General features: G+C 38.1%; 1 protein-coding gene across 1 annotated transcript in view; it reads left to right on the top strand.

Annotated features, from left to right (window-relative positions):
- GPR156 (G protein-coupled receptor 156) overlaps positions 1-24439 on the top strand; it is an 82787-nt gene that overhangs the window by 18739 nt on the left and 39609 nt on the right. Inside the window, exon 3 of the mRNA XM_020985885.2 lies at positions 16345-16480. Within this exon, the coding sequence (XP_020841544.1) occupies positions 16345-16480 (136 nt within the window). The remainder of the gene's footprint in view (positions 1-16344; positions 16481-24439) is intronic.

Below are 24439 nucleotides of genomic sequence, written 5' to 3'. Positions count from 1 at the left end.
ATGACACCACTTCCTCCCTGCATACTACTGTTGACTTAACTACAGGCAGTTAGACAGAACATATATTGACCTCAAAATGAACCCTGAAAGTTGGTTTAAAAAATCAAGGCTGGATATCAGATTGTTTCCACTGATATCTGATGTTTAGGTCAGGTGCCTTAAAGGTTGTCCCCATAATCAAAACTTAGGGATACTCACCTTTGAAGCCTGTTTGCTCCATACAAACTTTCCTAACCTCCAAAGTTACAATAACTTTCCCCCACAATCTCACATTACATTTTTTAAACTCTAATGTATTTATGTAATGTATATTTTATATATATATATATATGTGTGTGTGTGTGTGTGTGTGTGTGTGTGTGTGTGTATAATTTATATAATATGTTATCCCTTCCACATGACAATTTTCCCTATCACAGTTTTGATACATCACAGGTCAGCATAAGAAATTAAATGGGAATTTTGGAGGAGTTTTATGAGGCTGCAGACAACACATGATTGCCAGCAGACAACACAGAGCCTATGACCAAATACTTAACCCAAATTTTACAATAAGGTACTGTAAACACCTCATAAGAAAAAAAAAGAAAAAATTCAAGGGGCAGCTAGGTGGTGCAGTAGATAGATACATGTATTTGTGTAAGCTCCACGAGGACAGGGACTTATTTCTTATTTAAACTTTGTGTCTCTCCAACATCTAACATGTTGCTGCTATGCATATAGTAGTCATTCCATCTATGTGGCAGTTGGGCAGCTAGGTGGCACAGGGGGTAGAATGCCAGACCTTTAATCAGGAAGACTAATATTCCTGAGTTCAAATCTGGCCTCAGGCACTTAATAGTTGTGTGACCCTGGGCAAGTCATTTAACCCTGTTGGCCTCAGTTTCCTCATCTGTCAAATGAGCTGGAGAAAGCAATGGAAACTATTCCATTATCTTGCCAAGAAAACCCCAAATGGGTCACAGAGAGTTAGCAATGACTGAACAAAAACAAATGTGCCAGTCACTGTGCTAAGCACTGGGGTTGTGAAGAAAGACAAGAACCAGTCCCAGCCCACAAGGAGAATACATTCTAACGAGAGAACAATATGTAAATAATAAGATATATATATATATATATATATATATATATATATATATATACACACATACGTATATATATATATGTATATATATAAATATATAAAATACAGGCAGAACAGATAAAAGGACTCTGAAAAGGGAAGGTAATTAATTCATTAGGTAATGACTAAATATTCATGGAACAAATAAATGTAAAGAGAAGGCAGGAGAACAGAAAATTGGTAATTAAGGTTGCTACAGCAAAACCAGTGGGCAAAGACTAATCAGGTTAACACAGCTGTGACTCAAATACCAACCAAGACCCAAGATACTAGAAAGAGTCCAGAGCCAAAGGAGTCATCAAGGAGGAAGAGTGATGTTGCGGTACTTACCACCTGGAGCCTATGAGAAGGCAGCTACTGAGACAACTTTGTCTTCTTTGCTGCCTGCTTTTGTGCGTAGTACCAGATAACAACTGGGCCTTTTGATTGTAGGCGATCTAGGAAGCAGGTGCAAACCTGGTCCACACCTGCCTCATGAGATCAGGACTGGAGGCAGTGGTACATGTGGCATGGAGAGTCTTGACTTGGGAGATGTGAATCCCGGGTTTGAATCCCAAATATGCCCTTCACACCCTGTAGAACCTTGAACAAGTCATTTTAACTCTTTGGGCCTCAGTTTCCTCATCCATAAATTAAGGGGTTGGGATTAGATGACCTCTGGGGCTCTATCCAGGCCTAAAAATGATGACTGGATTCAAGTGAAGAATCATGAACAAGAAGGAGATCATCCCACCACAGCAGCGTATGGCCATATACTCTTAGGATCTAGCTTGTTGGAGTCAGCTTACTGGAGTGCCTGGACTTGGACCTCATCTTCCAGAAGCTTTCAGTATTGCTCTTTGAGCCTCTAGCCACCCCAGTAGATGAGGTATTCTAATATCTGACCAAAGGGTTCAGTGGCCACCAATTCTTCGTGCCCTTGGAACTACACAAGCTGTTGAGACATCCACTTTGACCTGAATGAGTAGAATGACAGGCTTAAGCAGGGGGAACGCAGAGGGATAGTGGCTAATGTCTTTAGTGACAGTTTTGGTGAGCTTTAACAAGTGTTAGGCAACAGCAACTCTCCCTAGGACTTAGCAGATTGCCTGGCACATAGAAGGAGCTTAATAAATATTGATTGGTATGTGCATAAGGTCCAGTCCTCTTGCCTATAATGCTCCCCCCCTCAACTCTATCACTTAGCATCCCTAGTCATTTTCAAACTCAACTCAATTCTTCCCACTAAGATGGCTATCTGAACAGGAAGCAGGACTCCCAGGTCCTACACACCTTCTCCAGTAAAACCCTAAAGTTCACACTAGACTGAATAATGATCAAGAAATTGAGGGGTAGCAAGGTGGCACAGTGGATAGAGCACCAGCACTGAAGTCAGGAGGACCTGAGTTCAAATCTGATTTCAGACAAAACACTTGACACATACTAACTGTGTGACCCCGGGCAAGTCACTTAACCCCAATTGCCTAAAAATTAAAAAAAAAGAAATTGAATGACATTGTCTACCCCAGAAATGCACAGAAAGCCAGGCAGAAATCCGAGAGGTCCCCTCCAGTAAGGTGGATGCCAGCACAACCAGATACGGGACATATATAGTATACAAGGTTCTGAGTTCAAACGAAGGAGGAACAGAGGATTGCCATGAGAAAGCCCCAAAGTGGTAAGAAACCCTCTGAGTGGGAAGGGTCTCTACCCCTTTCTCTACCTGCCTCCGCTAGAGTCATTAGACTCTTACCTGCCTCTGACAGGCCTTGGCCATGTGACTGGACAGATCACTTAACCTCTCTGTCCTAGGCAATTCTCTAAGACCTTTAATTGTGGCTCAGGTGCCCGTCTGTATCAGTAGACATATTTCCTCACTAGGAGTTCCCTACACCAATAACATTACAGGAAAAGACACAAATAAAACAACATGCATTTATCTGGTGCTTTGAGATTCGCAAAAGACTGCATGAATTACCTTCCCCATAAGACTGTGGGCTTTGCCTTTCTTTGTATCTCCAGTGCTTAGCATAGTACCAGGCACATATTAGGTGCTTGATTAAAGCTTATTGACTGACTGCCTCGGTTGTATCCCAACAACAACACTTTGAAGTGGATGCTATTATTTTGCATGGGAGTAGATCAAGGTTTAGAGAGGCTAAGGTATTTGTCCATGGTCACACATGTGATGTAAGTATAAGAGGTAGGATTAGAACCCAAGTCCCTCTGACGCCAGGGTCAGCAGGCTCTCCACTATGCCACACTCCCTCTTTAAGCCCATTGGGGTTGGGTGCTGATCATTGTGAATGCCTATTTTACTTGGTATGATTCTAACCTTAGGGGACCAGGAAGAATCTTTTGGCACATCCATTTGCATTTACATCATTGTGCTGTGCCACGTGGTCCCTGTGCCCCTGGTTGCCCTGTGCAGAAAATGTTTATCCTTCTATTTCCTCTCCAGCTTTGAAGAGGCTGGCTCTGCAGCCTTGGGCCTGCACTGCAGTGAGCCGAATGAAGGGAACAACCTTCTGCATGAAAGGAAAAGGATTGTGGAAATATTAATGACCACAGGAGGGCAGGGCCAATTCAAAGGCGACAAAGAGTAGGATAAGAAGCAAGTATTCATATTTTGGTTAGCAACAAGGTGTCATTTATTTGCAGCTGCATGGAAACTGAAGGAGGAGGCAAGCTTCCTAGCACAATGGCAAAGAGGAAACCCAGTCCAAAATCAGCAGGCTTTCCACAGACAGAGAACATTTTGTAAGGAGGGAAGCTGATGTAGACGAAAGAGGCAGTAGTTGGCATGATGCTGCAAATGAGCTCTCAGCAAGTAATCTGTCCCCTCCCCCCCAATAAGGACTGTTACTGTATCACTGGGCCGGCTTGGACTTTGACACATCAATCAACCAAAAAGTATTTATTAAACACATCCTAGGTGCTAGGTTCTGGGTATACAAATAAAATGAATAAAAGAATTCCTACTCCTAAGGAGTGCTTACATTTGACAGGGAGAGACAAATACACATACAAGTATGTGTGGAGGAAACATAAAAGAGAATAAATACAAAGTAATAAAACAAAAACTCTATTATTATCTATTAGGCACATCAGATCCTCTTGAAACTATTCCTCAGTAGGAATTCTTTGACTCTTGCTAGGATCAGAATTTAAAATGACAACAATTAATTAAAACTCCTTTGGGTTTCTTATGACTATTTATGGCTCTTGTAAAATGAAGTACCATAATGATCTTCAAGTAAGAAATTGTATTGGAGATTTCTGCAATAGAATTTTATATAAGGTAGTTTGGGAGGGAGCACTAGTACTTAGCTAATTGGGGGGATCAGGAGAAGTTTCATGTAGAAGGTAGTGTTTGAGTGGCATCTAGAAGGAGGCAGGCTGGGGATTGTATGAGGCAGAGATGAGGATAGAGTGCACACCAAACTTGGAGAATGGCTAGTGCAAACTAACGGAGATGGGAAGGAGAGAGAGAGAGAGAGAGAGAGAGAGAGAGAGAGAGAGAGAGAGAGAGAGAGAGAGAGAGAGAGAGAGGAGAGAGAGAGAGTGTGCAGCGGTAGCAATGTACAAGAAGGCTGGAAAAATAGGTTGGGACCAGGTTATGGATGGTCTTATGGAGATCTGGACAGAAGCAGGCCCTGGGAAAGAGCTCCTGAATGAACCCAGTCAATTAATTGGTATATTTTAATGGCCTGATTATATTATATCGTGGAAAAGAGAAAGAGGGGTGTGTAGGCATGTGCATATTCACACACAACACCTCTTGTTTGCCCCTTTCCTTCATTTATCATTAACATGTCATAAATGAATGAAGCACTTAATAAGTGCTTATTATATGAGCCAGGCACCATGCTAAGTGCTAGGGATGCAAATTTTAAAAGCTAGACAGTGTCTGTCCTCAAGGAGCTCACATTCCAAAAGGAGAAACACATACAGGGAAATGGTAAACAGGGAAGAGAGTTTTTGTCTGGGAGAGTCAGGGAGATGGTGAGTGGAGCCAGAGGGTTAGAACTTCCTCTCTTGGTATCTTTGTCTCTGTTTCCCTCTATTTGTCTCTCCTCCTCTGTCTATGTCCTTCTTTCTCTGTTTCTCTTTAGCTCTTTTTTTCTATCTCTTCCTCCTTTCTTCCCTCCCTCCTTCTTTCCATCTTCCCTTCCTCCTTCTTTCCATCTTCCCTTCCTCCCTCCCATCCCCCCTCTCTCCCTTGCTCCTTTCCTTCCTTCTTTTCTTCCTTCCTTCCTTCCTTCCTTCCTTCCTTCCTCCTTCTTTCCTTCTTCCTTCCTTCCTTCCTTCCTTCCTTCCTTCCTTCCTTCCTTCCTTCCTTCCTTCCTCCTCCCTCCCTTCCTTTCTTCTTTCCTTCCTCCCTTTTTCTCTCCCACCCTCCACAAGTAATTCCTATATGTCACCACATTAGCATTACCACAAAATGAAGCCAGAATTCAGACTGCCAAACCACTTATTGATGCTCTTTTTTAGCCTTTATTTTGGAGCAAGTTTTTGCAGACTCATGGTTCACTTCTGGCAGTGTCAAGTAGCAGAGGCATTTTAATCACATCCCAGGCTCATGAAGGTTGAAAGCAGGTGGGGCCTCAAAGTGCTAAGGCTCAGAGCCCTGTGTGAAACAGCAAATGTCCCAAAGGGTCTACTCCAGGGCAAAAGGTGGGCTTCAGCGCTTTCTTTCCAGGGAAATTTCATACCACTCTAGGAGCATCCTGGGGATTCTAACCCCTAGGAGCTTCCCAAGCTACTCATAATGGTCATCCCATAGACTCCTCAAAGTAAACCCGAGTTAGAAGTACTAGAAGGCCAGATCAGCAATCTAACAGTTTTCTCTGTTAATCAGATAAACAGCTCATGGCTCTCCACCGGGTGGCAGGGGATCTAGCAGCTACTGAAGACAAGTTGGCACTAATTAGTTTCCTCCACCCTCACTGTTTCTTCTTTGTAAGTAAGGAAAGTGTCATCAAGGCAGACATTAAAGTGGGAAAATGGGTGTGTGTGGGGGGGGTTGGTCACAAAAGAAATGAAGAAGATAAAATAGACTTACCAGACTTCTTTGGCTTTCAGATACTGTGTTCAGTTCTTCCTCCCCTTTTTTATCTCCAACTGAAAATTGCCCTTAGAAGGGTGTGGTTCTAGAAATCAAACTGGACCACTTAAGAGACAGAGAGGATGAGGAGGACCGGGGGGGGGGGCAGCTTGCCGAGTAGATAAGCGTGCTGAATGTAATTTGAGTCAGGAAGACCCAAATCTGAATCCCACTTCAGATACTTACTGCCTTTGTGATCTTGGGCAAATCACTTAACCTCATTCAGCTTCAGTTTCCTCCTTTATAAAATGGGGATAATAATAGCACCTACCTCACAGGAGTGTTGTAAGGATTAAATGTGCTATGTAAATATGTGAAGTGCTTTGCAAGCTTTAAAGTACCATATAAAGGAGACTATTAAAGCAGGCACAGAGGAAAAGCTATGAACTCAGACTATCCTGGTGCCTGATTTAGGTTTGTTTAGAAACTCCTACATACAGAATCATAGATCTAGAGTGGGAAAGGACCTCAGAACCCATCCAGTCCATACTCCTCATTTTTCAGATGAGGAAACTGAAGACCAGGAAGATTAAGCAATTTGCCCAAGGTCATTTAGGTAGTAAGCAGCAGAAGCAGGATTTGAACCCAGTACCTCTGACAGCAAAGCCAGTGATCTTTTCACTGTGCCATAACATTGCAATTCCTATTCATATCTCATTGCTTTATAGCTATTTGAAAAAGGGTATGACATACTTATCTCGACTTTTCCCACTGGCATCCAGCCCAGATTCAACTAGAAGAGTAGGTCTTTGAAAACAATGGACATGAATAGACCAAGTGATTGGGTTAAAGAGGCCACTTTCTGTTATTAACAGGAGTGGACCTTCTTAGTTCAACACTAATCTGTCCATTAAAGAAGGGACAGTACTCTCACAATAACCCTAGACTCTGTTAGAGAGACTGAACTGCAGAAAGTCTGATTTTGCCTCCAGCCCTTGGTGAGCTAAGCAGAAAACTGTTTGAGATTTATGTAAGAGATGATATGAGATGGCCAAAGAACTATAATATATTATCTCATTGGGTCCTTACTCTGACCCTGCAAGGTTCTACTTTATGTGTCATTAGTCACATTTTGCAGACAAGGAAGTTGACACCCAAAAGCATTAAGTGGTTTGCCCATGCTCATGCAACCATTAAATGGTGGATTTGAGATTAAAACTCAGGTCTTTTCTGACTCCAAGCCTAGTGCTCAGCCCAGTCTACCATGTTGTTATGGAGACTCTAGCAAGAGAAAGGGTAATTACATACGACCTGACTTGACTGAAAATAGTACAGGAAAGGATATACATAGACTTTTTCTATTCTTCTCTTTGCTAGTGTACTAAGTAGCAATTCATCTAAAGCCTTCCATTTGTCCTTACTGTCTCTTGGTACCATTCTCTTTCAGATGGCTAGGGTATCAGGAAGATGCCACTCCTCTTTTCTTTCTGTGCCTTAGTTTCATTGCTCTTCCTTTCCTCCTCCACCTCCACCCCTACACTATGACCTCATGCCAAGTAAGCCAGCTCAGTGGGCCCTAGGAAATATACTAATTTATAATTTAATTCTGTCCTCCTGACATGAATGCTTGTGTAGCTCTGTCTTTAGGATTATTTTTTAAAATTTTGAGTTAGTAATTTCCCTGAAAATCCACGTGCTTATATGTTCTTTTAAACACTCTCCTTCTATACTAGAGCGGTAGAAAGCCATGTCTGTTTTTGTTAAGTGAGATTTTGCCTGATGTCTAGGAAGGCAAATTACCTGAGTGCCAAATCACTTCTCAGGGCAAAGCTCAAAGCATACTGCACAAATATATGTGGGATTGTCAAAGTTATGATCACTTGAATCCAGAATGCAAATTGCATTTAGAATAAATATCTGTATTTTTGAAAAAAAAGTGTCACTTTAGGAGAGTGTCATTTGAGCATTAACAAACTTGGAATGGGATAGATTCATAACAGTTTACACTATGAATACAATCAAAAGTCTTTTAAAATAAAAATGTCAATCTTTGTTAAAATGCTTTTTGAAAGAAAAACTACATTAATAAAAACTATATAAATAAAGGTTTAATTTAAGCTATAGTAGCCTTTGAGTGTTCTCTCACATATGCATCCCTTAGAAAAGCTGCCCCAGAATTGAGACATTCTGTCAATCAACTTAAAACCGTAATTCATGAGTTCCCCAAAAAACTCAGTACTTCAAAACAAGATATTGAATCAAATCACAGCGCAAATAGAGTGAGAAGAGAATATTCCATCTACGTGAACATGGGTTATACTCTCCCACAGGATACATTTTTGCCAGTAGGAGTGGACATATATGCTGAAAATGTGTATGAACAGGTAACATGCAGAGAAGATATGCACATGAAGAATATGTGTGAAAAGCCATGTGCCAAGAACCCACATGGCTAGGGCTCCCATGTTAAGGGCACACATATCTAGGGTAATTAACATCTCCAATGAGATAGGGCTATTAATATTCTCATTATCTCTTCATGATGGTTCTCTGGTGGGTGTCATATCTATGCTGTCTATTAAGCATCATGGTGCTCCTCCTGAACATTCAACTGGTGTTATGATGGCCAACATCTTGCCTTGATGTTTTCAAGACCATGTCTTTTCCTGTCTACCAAAGTACAATGCCTAGAAAGCCTCTCTCTGAAAAGACCTGCTGGCAGCATTTTGTCATTTAGCAAAGGCTATGAACTATCACATCCAGGTAAAGACACAGACTAAAAAGCCAGTCAGCATGACCTCAGGTAAAGTTTCAGTATATTCTTTGTACTGTCTAATTCTGGGACTGAATCAAAGTCATAGATAACTATCTGAATTGGGGTTATGAATTTCCTGTAACTTCTATTTAACCTTTTGTGGGGATTTTAGGGGCCCAGACAAAGAAACCACACATGAGCTATATGGAGTCTGGAACTACAAATCCTTTTGTCCCTAAGACCCTTGTTGATTAGTATACTAATGAAGTTGAATGAACAGAAACTAAACAAAGAAGAAAACATCATTATCTTCTTGGACCACATTCCTGCCTTTATCATGTATGCAGCAGCAGCTGCAACAACAGCTGATCTAGATTTTGTATTGTATTCCTACCAATCCAATACCTTGCCTCTACATAGGTATTATTTTAGTCAACCATGTTTATCTAATACTTTTAGAGATTTCCTTCAATAGGTTATAACAGGCTATGAATTATCTCTGACTTTTTCTTACCAGAATTGTCAATAGAAACTATGGCACGGACATTCAGAAATCAAACATTTATAATTCCAAATATGACAAATATTAGATCCAAGAAATAGGTGGTTACTAATGAATTTTTATGAAAATGACACCAATGAACTGCTGGATACCCCTAGACTTATGAGACTATTAAAGTCATAATATAGATTTTAAGAGTATTAGCTTCAAGGGGGTGGAGCCAAGATGGCAGAAAAAAGGCAGTGACTCACCTGACTTCTCCCCCCAATTCCTCCAAACACCTTTAAATAATTCCATAAAACAATTCCTAGAGCAGCACAAAAGGATGGGGTGAAATAATTTTCCAGCCAAAGGTAACTTAGAAGGGAGGCAGGAAAGATCTTTTGCGCCTAGGTTAGAGTGGAGCACAGACCCAGCCCCAGTAAATCAGGATCAGGCCTTGAGAGTCATTGAATCAGCAGCAGCAGCTGCTGCTTCTGGAGCTCTCAGCCTACAGATGGTAAGGGGGGGTCAAACAATTGGTCAGAAGAGATTACAGGGTTCTCTCTGCTAGCACTGAGGCAGGACTCTGCTGCTTTGCCCATACTCAGATCTAGGTTGTAGTCGTGGGTGGCAGTCCGAGGGCAAGGAGGAGAACTAGCATAGCAGAGCTTGTGACCCCAGTGGAGCAGGAACCCTCATCACAGTTCCAGGGTGGAAAAGAGTTCTTGTAGTCATTCACAGACAAGAGCACAGGCCAGGAGAGTAGTAAACACACCTCTCCTTAGATCATAGCACCTTGGAAAAACTAAAAACTTGCAGGTCCTTAGAAGTTGCTCTGAAAACAACCCTTGAAGCTTGGGACAGTGTGACCTCCACCCTGGAAGCAGAGCCCTACTTCAATAAAAAATCAAAAGTCAAGAAATAAGCTGGGAAAATGAGCAAACAATAGAAAAAAAAATCTTATCATAGAAAGTTACTATGGTGACAGGGAAGATCAAAGCACACATTCAGAAGAAGCCAACAAACTCAAAGCTCCTACATCCAAAGCCTCCATGGAAGGCTCATGGAAGAGCTCAAAAAGGATTTTGAAAATCGAGTAAGAGAGGTAGAGGAAAAATTGGGAAGAGAAATGAGAGTGATGCAAGAAAATCACGAAAAATGAGTCAACAGCTTGGTAAAGGAGACTCAAAAAAAATAGTGAAGAAAATAACACCTTAAAAAACAGACTAGGCCAAATAGTAAAAGAGGTCCAAAAAGCCAATGAAGAGAAGAATGATGTAAAAAGCAGAATTAGCTAAATGGAAAAGGAGGCACAAAAATTCACTGAAGAAAAAAACTCCTTAAAAAGTAGAATTGGTCAAATGGAAGCTAATGACTTTATGAGACATCAAGAAACAATAAAACAAAACAAAAAAGAAAGAAAGAAAAATAAAAAACGATGTGAAGTATCTCATTGGAAAAACAATTGACCTGGAAATACATCCATGAGAGATAATTTAAAAATTATTGGACTACCTGAAAGCTGTGATAAAAAAAAAAGAACTTAACCATCACCTTTCAAGACATTATCAAGGAAAACTGCCCTGATATTCTAGAACCAGAGAGTAAAATAGAAATTGAAAGAATACACTGATCACCTCCTGAAAGAGATCCCAAAATGAAAACTCCCAAGAATATTGTAGCCAAATTCCAGAGCTCCCAGGTCAAGGAGAAAATACTGTAACTAGCCAGAAAGAAACAATTCAAGTACTATGGAGCCACAGTCAGGATAACACAAGATTTGGCAGCTTCTACATTAAAGGGTTGAAGTGCTTGGAATATGATATTCTGGAGAGTAAAGGAGCTAGGATTGCAACCAAGAATCATCTACCCAGCAAAGCTGAGGATAATCCTTGGAGGGAAAATAGACATTGAACGAAGTAGAGGACTTTCAACCATTCTTGATAAAAAAGACCAGAGCTGAATAGAATACAAGACTCAAGAGAAGCAAAAAAGGTAAACAGGAAAGGAAAATCATAAGGGACTTAATAAGGTTAAACTGTTTACATTCCTCTGTGGGAAGCTGATACTTGTAATTCATAAGGACATTTTTAAAAATTATTATTAGAGCAGATAGAAAGAGTATATATTTAGACAGAGGGCACAGGTCTGAGTTGAATATGAAGGGATGATATCTAAAAAATAAAATTAAGGGGTGAGAGAGGAAATACTGAGAGAAAGAAAAAGGGAGAGGTAGAATGGAGTAAATGATTTCACATAAAAAGCTTTCACGGTAGAAGGGAAGAGGGGGAAATGATGGGGAGTGAGTGAACCTTATTCTCATCAGAATTGGCTCAAAGAGGGAATAACATACACACAAAATTGGATATAGGAATCTATCTTACCCTAAAGGAAAGTAGGAGGGGAAGGGCATAAGAGAAAAGGAGTTATAGAAGGGAGAGAAGATTGGGGAGGGGGTAGTCAGAAGCAAAACACTTTTAAGGAGAGACAGAGTGAAAGGAGAAAGAATAGAATAAACAGGAGGAATAGGATGGAGGGAAATATAGTTAGCAATAGTAATTGGGGAAAACTTTTTGAAACAAGTTTCTCTGATAAAGGTCTCAGTTCTCAAACATACAGAGAATGTAGTCAAATTTATAAAAATAAGAACCATTCCCCAATTGATAAGTGATCAAAAGATATAAACAGCTTTCAGATGAAAGAATCAAAGCTATTTATAGTCAGAAAAAAAATACTCTAACTCACTATTGATTGGAGAAATGCAAATTAAAATAATTTTGAGGTACTATCTCATACCTATTAGATTAGCTGATAGCACACAAAAGAAAAATGACAAATCTTGGAGGGGATGCGGGAAAAATGAGACATTCATGCATTATTGGTGGAGTGTGAATTAATTCAACAATTCTGTAGAGCAATTTGAAACTGTGCCCAAAGAGCTATAAAATCATGCATACCCTTTGACCTAGCAATACCACAACTAGGTCTGTATCCCTAAAGAGATAAAAAACAAAAAGGAAAAGGACTTATATGTACAAAAATATTTATAGCAGTTCTTTTCTGGGGGCAAAGAATTGAAAATTGAGGGGTTGCCCATCAGCTGGGGAATGGCTGAACAAATTGTGGCATGTGATTATGGTGGAATACTATTGTGCTATAAAAATGATGAGCAGGATGTTCTCAGAAAAACCTGGACTTACATGAGCTGATGAAAAGTGAAATGTACTGTGCACAAAGTAACAGCAATATTATATGATGATTAGCTATGAATGACATAGCTATTCTCAGCAATACAATTATCCAAGACAACTCTGGAGGACTTATGATGAAAAATGCTACCCATCCTCAGAGAAAGAATTGATGGTGTTCGAATACAGATTGAAGCATACTTTTTAACTTCCTTTATTTTTTCTTGAGGTTTTTTTTTTGTGCAGTGTTTTCTTTCACAACATGACTAATATGGAAATGTTTTGCATGACTACACATGTATAACCTATATTGAATTGCTTGTCTTCTGAATGAAGAGGGCTGGGGAGGGAGAAAGGGAGAGAATTTGGAGCTCAAGTTTCAAAAAACAAATGTTAAAAATTGATTTTACATGTAACTGGGGAAAAATAAAATTCTAAACAAAAAAAATATTAGCTGCTTTGAATATAGGAAGAATCCTTTTTTTTTTTGCTTTTGAGTTAATTCCTGCTAAATTGAGAAATCATTTGAGAACTAAAAAGTCAGGAAAGCTCTTGCCTTTCTTTTGAATTCTCTAAATAAATAGTAAGAGGAAAGTGAAGATTAGTAGCTGTAGAGCACAATATTTTAATTTCCCATCTCATTTGATCCCTTATTCTCTCTCCCTTTCTGTTGCCACAACCCTAGTCCAGACTTTAGTTTACTTATACCTAGGTTATTAAATAATGATGATGATGATAGTAATAAAATAATAATAATAGCAGTTCATATTCATAAGGCAATGAAATATAACCTCTCTGAGTAAGGACTTCTTCCTTTTTGTCTTTGTACCTGCAGTACCTAGCACTGCCTGATACATACTAGGTGCTTAATAAATGTCTGTTGGTTGATTGGTTGATATGGTACCTTACAATCTACAAAGCACTTTTCCAACAACAACCTTGGGGTTTGTTTTGTAGATGAGGAAGCTGAGGCTCAGAGGCAGTGACTTGCCCCAGGTTATATATTGGAATGTGGCAGAGTCTGGAATCAAATTAGGTCACAGTGATTCTTTCAAACCTACCTTTGTGATGCAAGGATGCTGTTATCCTCCGAAGATATAATCTATTGAAGATATAATCCAATCACCTCCTCCATAGTCTGCCTTTACCAGAAATTTGTCACATTTAAATCTAAAATTGGTAAATATTTTTGTATATTTATATGTGCATATACATATACACTTACATGTAAATGCACATATACATGCATGCACTGTACCACAATACATGTTGTTATAGAAAAATATTTAGCGTCTTTTGTCTAGAGAATTGCTGTCCACCTAAAAGAGTATGGTAAAAGGATTCTGCCAATGCCTACCATTAACCCGTTGGACCAGAGATAATTCATTTCCCAGTGGCTTCACAAGAAAATCTGTCATTTGTTTTGGTAAATGCAATACTCAAATCAGAGTTCAGCTTTCTAATGCCCCTGTACAGTGATTGGGAAGGGGGAGGGGGAATAAGATGAATTCCCTGCTTTAAAATGTATAATGTGTACCTTCTAAAAATGAAAACTATATCAGTCAGTGAGCTGAGAAGATACATCAGGGTTTTATCAGATAATAAGCATGGTAGAAAATAACAATCACATTGAGTTTTCCTAACAAATCAGGAGGGAGAGCAATTCCAAATCTGGATCTGTACTAAGTCAAGTCTGCCTTGCTTAATAATATACCTGATATAATAATAAACCTGAGCATAAAGCAGCATTAAGATCAAATGGATCTAAATGAGAGCTAGAAAGATAATCTATATGACAGTAACCTAGACAACATAGCCATTTGAATGTGAAGGTTCCTCTACTTCCACGAGGGCGTTTCTGTAGTGAATGAGCAGCAGGATATCATAAAAAGATCACGAGGTTTGGAGTCAGATGACCTGAATTTCAATCTTGTGTCTGCTACTTGCTACCTCTGTGACCTTGGAAAAGTCATTTAACTTCTCTGAGTCTCAGTTTCTCCATCTGTAAAGTGAAGAGATTAGACTAGAATAACCTTTAAGGCAATAGTTCTGAACGTGAGGTCCATAAATTTATTTTTTAATATTTTAATAATTTAATAACAATAAATTTAACATAATTGATTTCTTTAGTAATCCTATGTATTTAAAAAAAAACATTATTCTGAGAAGGGATCCACAGGTTTCATATTCCAGTCAAACTGGGCTGCTTGCTGTTCCCCACATGCAATATTGCATCTTCTTTTTCTATGTCTTCTCACTGGCTGGAATGCATTCCTTCCTTATTTCCCCCACACAGAATCCCTAGCTTCCTTCCATGGCCAACTCAAGAGACACATCCTACAGGAAACACATTAATGCCTCTAGTAGCTTCCCCCCCCACACACAAGAAATGACTTTGTATACACATTTTAATCTTATTTTTTACGTTGCTCCCCCCCACACAAAAAAAAATATAAGCTCTTTGAGGACTACTTCCTATTTGACTTTGTATCTCCCTGTTGGGCACCACGGCATGGTCAATAGAGAGCAGGCCTTGGAGCCAGGAACACCTAGGTTAAAGTCTCACCTCTGACACATACTGACTGTGTTACCCCAGGTGAGTCATTTAGCCTGTCAGTGCTTGTGCAACTGTCTAAGGCTGTAAGTCTCAGAGTACGTGCTGACCTGCACTGGTAAAGTGAATTTCTTCCTATAAGAGCTCCCTCTACCAATGACATCACAAGTCTTATCCCCATCTTCAGCATCTGGCATATAGTAGGTGCTTAATAAATACTTGTTGAATTGTTTATTAGAATTAAATTAGTAGATCATCACAATAACCCTAGGAGGCAGGCATTGTTGTTGTCATTGTTTAGTTGTGCCCAACTCTGTATGACCCCATGGACTTTTGTCCATAAGATTTTCTTGGCAAAGATACTGGAGTGGTTTGCCATTTCCTTCTCTAGTGTGTCCCTATTTTAAAGATGAGAAATTAAGGCAAATAGCGGTCAAGTGATTTGCCTAGGGTCACACAGTTAGCAAGTGTTTGAGACTGGATTTGAACTCAGGTCTTCCTGACTCCCAGCCCACCACTCTATGTACTGAGCCATCTAGCTGTCCCAAGGAGGTAGGCAGGCAGTGTATGCTTATCCTCATTTTACAGATGAGCATATAGTGATGAGCATATATGATGGATATAGTGGGATTCATGATGGTATAGGAGGACAAGGACTGGAGCCAAGTGACCAGCTAAGAGACTACTGTAATAATCTAGGTTCTAATCACCTCATACCTGGAATGTTATGATGATGATGATGATAACAATAATAATAATAGCCAACGGTTATGTAGCACTTTAAGGTTTGCAAAGAGCTTTACAAATATTATCTCATTTGATCTTCACTAGGATGCTGTTATCCCCATTTTACAAATGAGGCAACTGAGGCAGGAATTGACCTCAAGTCTTCCAAACTCCAGCACTTGATCTAATGTACCATTAAGCTATTTAATTATTACCCGTAGAGGATGATAATGGTTCTCGATACATATAATTTTTGATCAATGTGATTTCTTTTAAGACCAAGCAATATCAGAACTTATCATTTAAAAGCATGTAAACAGAAAATAACAAGGTTATGAAACAGAGATATGGTGGTTTTTCAATAAGGGCTCTTTCCTTCTAGGTACTCTCATGCTTAGGTGGTGGTGTGGAGAAAATAACTGTATAAGCTTATATTCCCAGTGTGTAAGGGGCCTGATGATAAATTTATCTCTTCCTGACTCTTATAGGATTGTGAAGATGTCCAGTCCCAATCTGAACATTATGACCTTGATGGGCAGTGGTCTGACATATACAAGTGCATATCTCTTTGGGGTCCCAGATCAAGATATTTTTCTGGGATCCTCCATGACAACACTCATTCAGGTAGGTGAGAGAGAGAATAAATAAACTTGACTACTTTGAGTCTCATATATCACCTTCAAACATGTCTCTGTTAGGCCTATTTGATTCATGACAGGCATTCATAGGGGACACATTTCTAATAGGAAATTTTGTGATTGAAAGCATCCTATATGCCCATTTCAGATCATTCAACCATTTTTACTCCCTTCTTTTTGCTGTTTTTCATTTCCTCCTCCTCTCCCCAGAAAGGTATCCCTTGTATGAAAGAATAAAAAAGAAAGAATTTTAAAAGCAGTTCAGAAAAATTAACCAATACATCACCTAAGTCTGGTAGTATAAATACTTTTCCAATCCCATAACCCTCTACTTCTGAAAGGAAATGAAGGCAATGATATACTTTCTCCTTTCCTCTTCAGGTCCAAACTTTGTTGATAGCATTTTTTAAAAAATTATCTTCCCAACATATTTGTATGGACCCCATAATCATAAAATATGTGTGATCCAAGGCCCAGGAGGTATATTAAGTGGCTGGTAGTACTAACAGCCATGAAGGCAGCTGAAGCAGGTGCTATGGAGCACTTAGAGCTTAGTCAGGCATCGAAGACACCAAGGTTATTTTGTCTTGCCACTGGTCTTCAGTGACTCTCGAAGAGAGAGTGATGCTGATGACTTTGCACAGCCCTGCCTCACTTAAATCCAGTTCACACGCAAGTTGAGACATCACCCATGACATCACCGGTCATCTTTTAGAAATAGAGGATGGACAGCAACAATAACGATAATTTTTATACATATATTTATATTTTAGAGGCAGCTAAGGGACTCAATAGATAGAGCGCTGGGCCTGCTGTCAGGAAGACCTGAGTTCAAAACTGGCCTCAGACATTTACTAGCTATGTGACCCTGGTCAAGTCGCTTAATCTCTGCTTTAACCCACTGGAGAAGGAAATGGCAAATCACTCCATTATCTTTGCCAAGAAATCCTTGTGGACAGCATTGGTGTGCCATGGTATATGGGGTCACGACTGAATGACAAGGACTGCTCATTGTATACATTTATACAGCACCTTACAGTCATATGGCACCCACTCCAAGTCCATCGCTCCCCAGCTTGCACTCACAAGTTTGGCCCATGGGAAAAAACCAGCCCAGGTTCGAGGTACTTAGGGAGCTCCTACTCCTAGAACCATAATTCATGAGCTCACACCAGTGCATTCCCCTTAAACAGTCAGCCAGATGATTAGCTCAAATCAAGGACATATAATGAAATGACAGGGTATAAGCAGTAAAAACAACATCTCTTCCCTCCAAACCTGAAGTTCTCTCTGCTACAAATACATACAACATCAGTGAGAAGAATGAATACGTACACAGGGTTAACAAGTAGAGAGGCACACAAATAGGGAATGTGTGTGATCAAAACAACTCATACCCCTGGCACTCCAAGGCCCTGATATCTTTTCTCTTTTAGTGGTGACTTCATCCTGCACCCTCTAGGTACAGCATCTCTCTTTTTTTTTTTTAAGCTAGGCAATGGGGTTAAGTGACTTACCTAGGGTCACGCAGCTAGTGAGGGTTATGTGCCTGAAGCCAGATTTGAACTCAGGTCCTCCTGACTCCAGGGCCAGTGCTCTATCCACTGGGCCACATAGCTGCCCCATACAGCATCTCTTCTGGGCATGTTGCTCCACCAGACTTCCTGGCCCTACTCTTCTCTACAGCTCAACTTAATTTTGAACCTGAAAACTCTAGACCTGCCTTTTAGTCACTCTACCTGCCAAAGAGTTGCTCTGCCTGCCAGATGAATTGGCAAGGAAGAGAGAGAAATCCTGTCTCCCCACCCCTGCTGCAGTCAGGAAGAGATGCACAAAGGGAAGAAGCAATTAGTGATAATCTCTCAAGAGCTGTATTCTTCTTCAATAGCCAGCTCTGTTCTTGGTTGACAAAGTTCTTCATATCTGAACTAAGTCCAGAATTGGCAATTTTGCTTTTTAAGGACCTTTATCAATGTGGCCAACCCTATAATTTCATTAAGTTTAATTGAGAAACTTATTCATAGCTCATAAAGTAATAAACACTTCTTTACACATCTTCTTCACCTTCTTTGCAGGTATAAAGCACTTTTGAATACAGTATCTCTTTGATCCTTACAAAAACTCTTTGAGGTAGAGATTGTTGTTCCCGTTTTTATCTATGATTTATCTCTCAGAGAAGATAACTGATTTACTCCAAGTAATATAACTTATAAGCAGGAGAATGAGAACTCACACCCAGGTACTTCTAACTCCAAGACTGGTGCTCTTTCCGTTCTACTATATTGTTTCTCTCTCATTAAAAAAGTAGAAGAAAGAGGTCATTTCACTTTATAATCAGTAGCAAAATGTGCTGGTCTCCCTTGAATGTCATTTAGTGTTTTTCAAAAAGAAAAGTACTTGTCTGGAAATATTCATTAAAGACATCTTGACTCCTCTAAGTGCATTGTATTAAGCATTTGAAGGTCAGACCTCGTGGAAATCTGGTAGAAAGATCCCTTTTCAGAGAATGTCCTGTAAGAGGTCACAAAAGAGCCTGACTCTCCATAATTTGCTTTAAAAATATTAATAGAATGCTTGCAGGAAGCAATCAAGAACTTTGACAGGAAGGGAGGTGTTCAAATTTAGTGACATTCATTATTACTAATTTGAAGAATAAGGATTCTATTTAGTGTTCTTTAATTACTTTTGGTTAAGGAATAGAAGTAACATAAGAAACTTTTAATTCCTAACAAAATGAACATTAGTTTGACAAAGAAAAGTAGAGAATAAGCCAAATTTAATTATTGGGTGTAAATGGATCTAATTCTCTTATAAAGAAAAAATGATTACAGATTGGATCGAAGAAAAGAATCCAACAGTGTGTTTTCAAAAGCAAACACAATTAATGCAAACATATGCATTTAAATTTAAATCAAAGCTTTTAACTAATATTTATCATGCTATAACTAGTTCAGGAAAATGTGGGGTTGTAGTGCTAATATTTGACCAAGTTGAACCAGAAAACATTAAGATATATCATGATTAAATTCACAATTCATAACAAGAGCATGTTGACTTTACATATATATATATATATACATATATATGTATACACATATGTAAAGTCAATTATATAGAAGTTAGATTTATAAAGAAAAACAATTGTTAAGAATAAATAGAAAATTAACAATATATTTCAATACCCTATAATCAAGATATTGTTAAATCAGAAGATAAGGGGAAAGGTTCAGAGAATCATAGATTTAGAGCTTGAAGGGACCTTAGCAGCCATTGAGTTCATCCATTGCACCCATTTTTCAGATGAAGACACTGAAGAATACAGAGTTTAAATGACTTGCCCAGGATCACATAGCTAGTAAGTTGGAGATGGGATTTAAATGCAGTTCTTCTTCAAGTCCAGTGCCTTATCTACTACCATGCTGCTTCTCAGACAGACTTGAAAACTACTGAAAAAATTAGATTAATAGCTATATGGCAATAACTTGAGGGAAAAAATCAGGATATTTTCTTTTTCTTAAGTACATACAGAATATTCACAAAAAAAATTGATCATATCCTAGGTCATACAGAGTTCCTAGGTAAGTTTTAAGAAAGCAAAAATTCTAATTATTACACTTGAGGCAATAATTCAATAAAACTAGAAATAAAGAATGATAATATGATCAAAAGATATAGGCTTATGTTGTAAAAAGTTTGCTTTTATTATAACAAAAATGATTTGTTGAATTATGCCTGGTTTGGAAAAATTATAGAAACCATAAGAGATTAGCCCAAAGAAAATACCATGACAAAATTTGTTTGATAAATTTAAAGCAATATTCATCAATATTGACCAGTGTCTAGATAAAAAGAAAAAGAAATGCAACAAAAATTATAAACTGAAATTAGAACATGAAAAATATGATCCATGAAAGAAAAGGAGAAAAGGGAGAATTTTCAAAAAGAATAAATTAGTATCATGAATAACAAGAAAATAAGCAAATTGGTAAAACTAAAAGCAGATTTTTTAAAAATTCAGTGATCAAATACATAATGAATACATCAAATATATAATTGAACTCAGCAATGTGGAAATTCTTTCCAATGATATATATCACAACTCATCCATGTCCTTCCATAAATTTACCATAGAGTCTTGTTATAGAATTGAATAATATTGACAATCTTCTCCTTGAAATGATCACAATCAGTCTTGACATCAGTTCTCCACCTATTTCCCATTTTCAACATCTATAATTTATTTAAATAGGTCAGGCTGGGGTGGTTTTAATTGCATACTATGTTTCTTTACCATTTTATTTTTTTCTTCTAGGTTTGTACTAATGGTGATCTTTGCTCTAAGATGTACATGTGTGACTATATATAGAATTCAGGAATGATTCAGGAATGATTCCCACATTAGTAATGAGTCATTTCCTTTCTGTTAATACATAATCACCTTCATCTTTGTGATGCTACTTGGTGCTCAATTTATTTCTCAAAGTATTCATGATGCGTTGGCAAACATAAAGTTTCTATGTAGGCTAAATCTTTGGTTTCTCTCATTCCTTCCTCCTGAACCCTGTTTTCTAACTTTTTTTCCTTGCCTATTCCCACTTTTGCATTGAAGTCACAAAGTATTGAAGAATATGTTGATTTAATTTGGAGGATCTTTTTTTAGTTCTTTGTAGAGTTAATTCCTCTACCTCTTTACCCTCTGTGACAAATGTTGTTCCATAATTTGCTATTATTTTCATATTGATAATTTTGCCAGTACTTATTATGAGTACAGAACTTTGCCAATACTTATCATCAGTGCTGTAATATGACAGAACGAAATACCCCATGAAATGTTGACTTTGGATATATATGATAAATGTAATGCTGTTAATTCCTTTATTGACCTCTCCAAGGGTAACCTGGTACCATCTTTCAATTTGCTGTAACTTATTTCTGTCTTCTGGTTTCAGTTATAATGAGAATACTAAGACTGATGTAATGGTTTCAAATCCTCCAAAAGTACATCAACTCACTGGTCATTAAATGAGGATCTTATAGTTAGAATACCAACAGCTAAGCTAAAGTTTAGAGACAGTCTAAAAACTGTGATTATTAGCACTTTTAGGTTTGTTGTTACCAGACCAAGAATGTTGACAATTAGAAAACTTAATCAAAAAGAAAATAAAAACTCAAATGAACAAAATTAGAAATAATAAAAGGAAGATAAATTTAAAAGAAATTAAGAATAACAATCTCAGTCTATCAAATTGAATGATTTAAAAGAAATTGATGAATACCTACAAAATATAAAGTGCAAAAATTATAAAATAGGACATATGTGTATTATATACATACATACATACATACATGTACTTATATATAAAACCTAAATAGTACAGTCTCGAAAGGAAAAAAAATCAGTCATTAAAGAGGTACCATGTAAAAAGGTACTGAGACTAGAAAAATCCATTAGGAAATTTTTTCAGAACCTTTGGAGAAAGTGAGGTATAGTGGAAAGATCACTGAATTTGGAGTTCTAAAACCTGAGTCCTGGCTCTGCTACTTACTATCTGTGTGACCTTGAACAAATCACTTAACTGGTCTTTAGAGTATCCTCATCCTTATCTGTAAAATGAGAGGATTGGGCTAGAAAATCCCCAAGATTCCTTCTAGCTCTATATCTTATGATCCTAAGTAATCTTTATATTACATATAATACTTCTAAATATAGAGAAAGTCTATTCAACCCTTTCTGTGAAGTTAAAAAAAAAAGAGAGATGAGGTTTTGATCCCTAAACTTACCAAATATAAGGCATAAAATGAAAACTACAAGCTAATTTCATTAATGTTTTGTGTACAAAAATATTAAATAAAATATTGGCAAGTCTAATAGAGCAATGTGACAAAAACATTTTTATTACAACCAAGAAAGCTTTATACTAGGAATGCAAGGATGATTGAATGTTGGAAAAACAATGAGTATAAAAAATCCTGTCAACAATAAAAATCATCAAAATTATCTGATTTCAACATATAGCTTGTGTGCTCTGGCCCCATTCTCTCAGGAACAGGTTGCTACATCTCCCCCTCAGGGTTCTCACATAACCTTAGGAGTTTAAAGTATCTCTTCTCTATTACAATCTGCCTTAGTCCCCACCAGCTGTGTTACCTCCATTGTCAGGGGGCCAGTGCAGAATACCCCAATGCCATTCCTTTATCTTTGTGCAAAGGGATATTTAACTCAAAGATTTATCCAAAACAAATATACTGACTTTCCCCCCAACACCTTCAGGGCATACACTCCCCTACATCACCTCAGTCTCTTATGGGATGAAGGTGGTTCCACCAAGTTCACATACAAAGGCAGCATCTCTGCCTGATGAGTCCTCAACTCAGCTTCCTCTGGGTGCTCACCTGAAGTTCCACCTGAAGATCATTCCTTGATACCTGAGGCATGAATGCTGTGCTGGCTAAGAAACCTGGCTTCAGCCTTTTGGATTCCTCTGGCTCAAATTCCCAAGCTTGTGAAACTCCCAAGATCAGAGACTCCACTCTCTTCACCAGATACCCCAAGCAAAGAAGTCTCTAACATCCCTGAGAAGTAAATGAGGCTAAGAAACAGTAGTTGAAGTTAACAGGCTTTTTTGAATGTCTCCGAAGCCAATAAAAGCACCTCCTCTTCAGCACGCAGTTAGCCAACTGGAACTAGTTAGAGAATGTCTATGAATCTCCACAGTCTGTCTCTCCAAAACTCTTCCCATTCACATCACGATTCTCCAAGAGGCAGCTCTAGCATTCTCCACATGGAATTGCCATCTGAGGCATTCTGGGAATGTACCAAATCCCCATTATAAATAGATATAGAAAGGGTCTTCAATCAAATGCAGCATCTATTTATGTTCAGAAAAGTGTAGAACTAGAGGGACTTTTCCTTTAGAAGTAGTATATGCTAAAAAACAAAAACCAAAAAATCCCCCAAAACCAAGAGCCAGCATTATATGTGATGGAGAAATATGAAAGACATTGTCTCTAAAAATGGGTATGAAGAAGGATTGTCTCTTTTATCTCTCCTATCTGACATAAACATGTTAGCCAGGATGATCAGTCACGAAAAAGAAGTTGAGGGGATAAGAATTTATAATAAGGAGTTTCAAATATCCTTATTCACAGATGGCATAATTAGTTGCTTGGAAAATCCAAGTAACTCAATTTAATCACTTTAATTGGTAATTAATGATAATAAATTACTTTAGTAAGGTAGAAGTTAAGGTTTCTTTTTGTTGTTATATTATTTTGTTTTGTTTAGGTCTGGACCTATGATTTTTTTAGGATAGGAAATGATCTGTGGGGAAAATTGCTCTACCAATCTAGATCCAAAACAATTCTACAACTTATAGTTTTAGATAGGCACTGAGAAGCTAAGTGAATTCCTCATAGTCAGGCAGTCAGTATGTATCAGAGGCAGAATCTGAACCCTGGTTTTCTTATGGCTTTCTAGCCAATATGATGCATTATCTCCCAGTGAATAAGATAAGCCCACAAAAAGCACATAAATTTTCATATATGATTTTTTAAATCAGGGAAAATGATGCAAAATAACATCATTTGAAGAAGGGCAAAATTTATCAAAGACATGTACATCAACCTATCAAGTTCACAAATATAGCTTTATGAAGACATATTTCTATTTATTTTAACAAAAGTGAAGGAAGAACAGAGCAGTTGAAAGAATAGCCCCTGCACATGGACAGGCTGAGCTAATATGATTAAAAATTTATATTTCCAAAATAAATTTATAGATTTAATTCAAGGCCAATACGAATACCAATATTTTCTAAAATAGAATTTAAAAAATGGGTATGGAGAACAAAAGAACAAGAATGTTTAGGGTAACTAGGAGACAAAAAATAATGAAATCAAATTTGACCTGTCAGGTTTCAAAAAATAGTATAAAGTAGTAAATATT

The sequence above is a fragment of the Phascolarctos cinereus genome, unplaced genomic scaffold (assembly GCF_003287225.1).
Source record: "Phascolarctos cinereus isolate Bilbo 61053 unplaced genomic scaffold, phaCin_HiC Scaffold_726;HRSCAF=1367, whole genome shotgun sequence".
Classification (NCBI taxonomy): domain Eukaryota; kingdom Metazoa; phylum Chordata; class Mammalia; order Diprotodontia; family Phascolarctidae; genus Phascolarctos; species Phascolarctos cinereus.
Note: the sequence above shows the minus strand (reverse complement) of the source record. Positions and strands in the feature narration are given on the sequence as shown.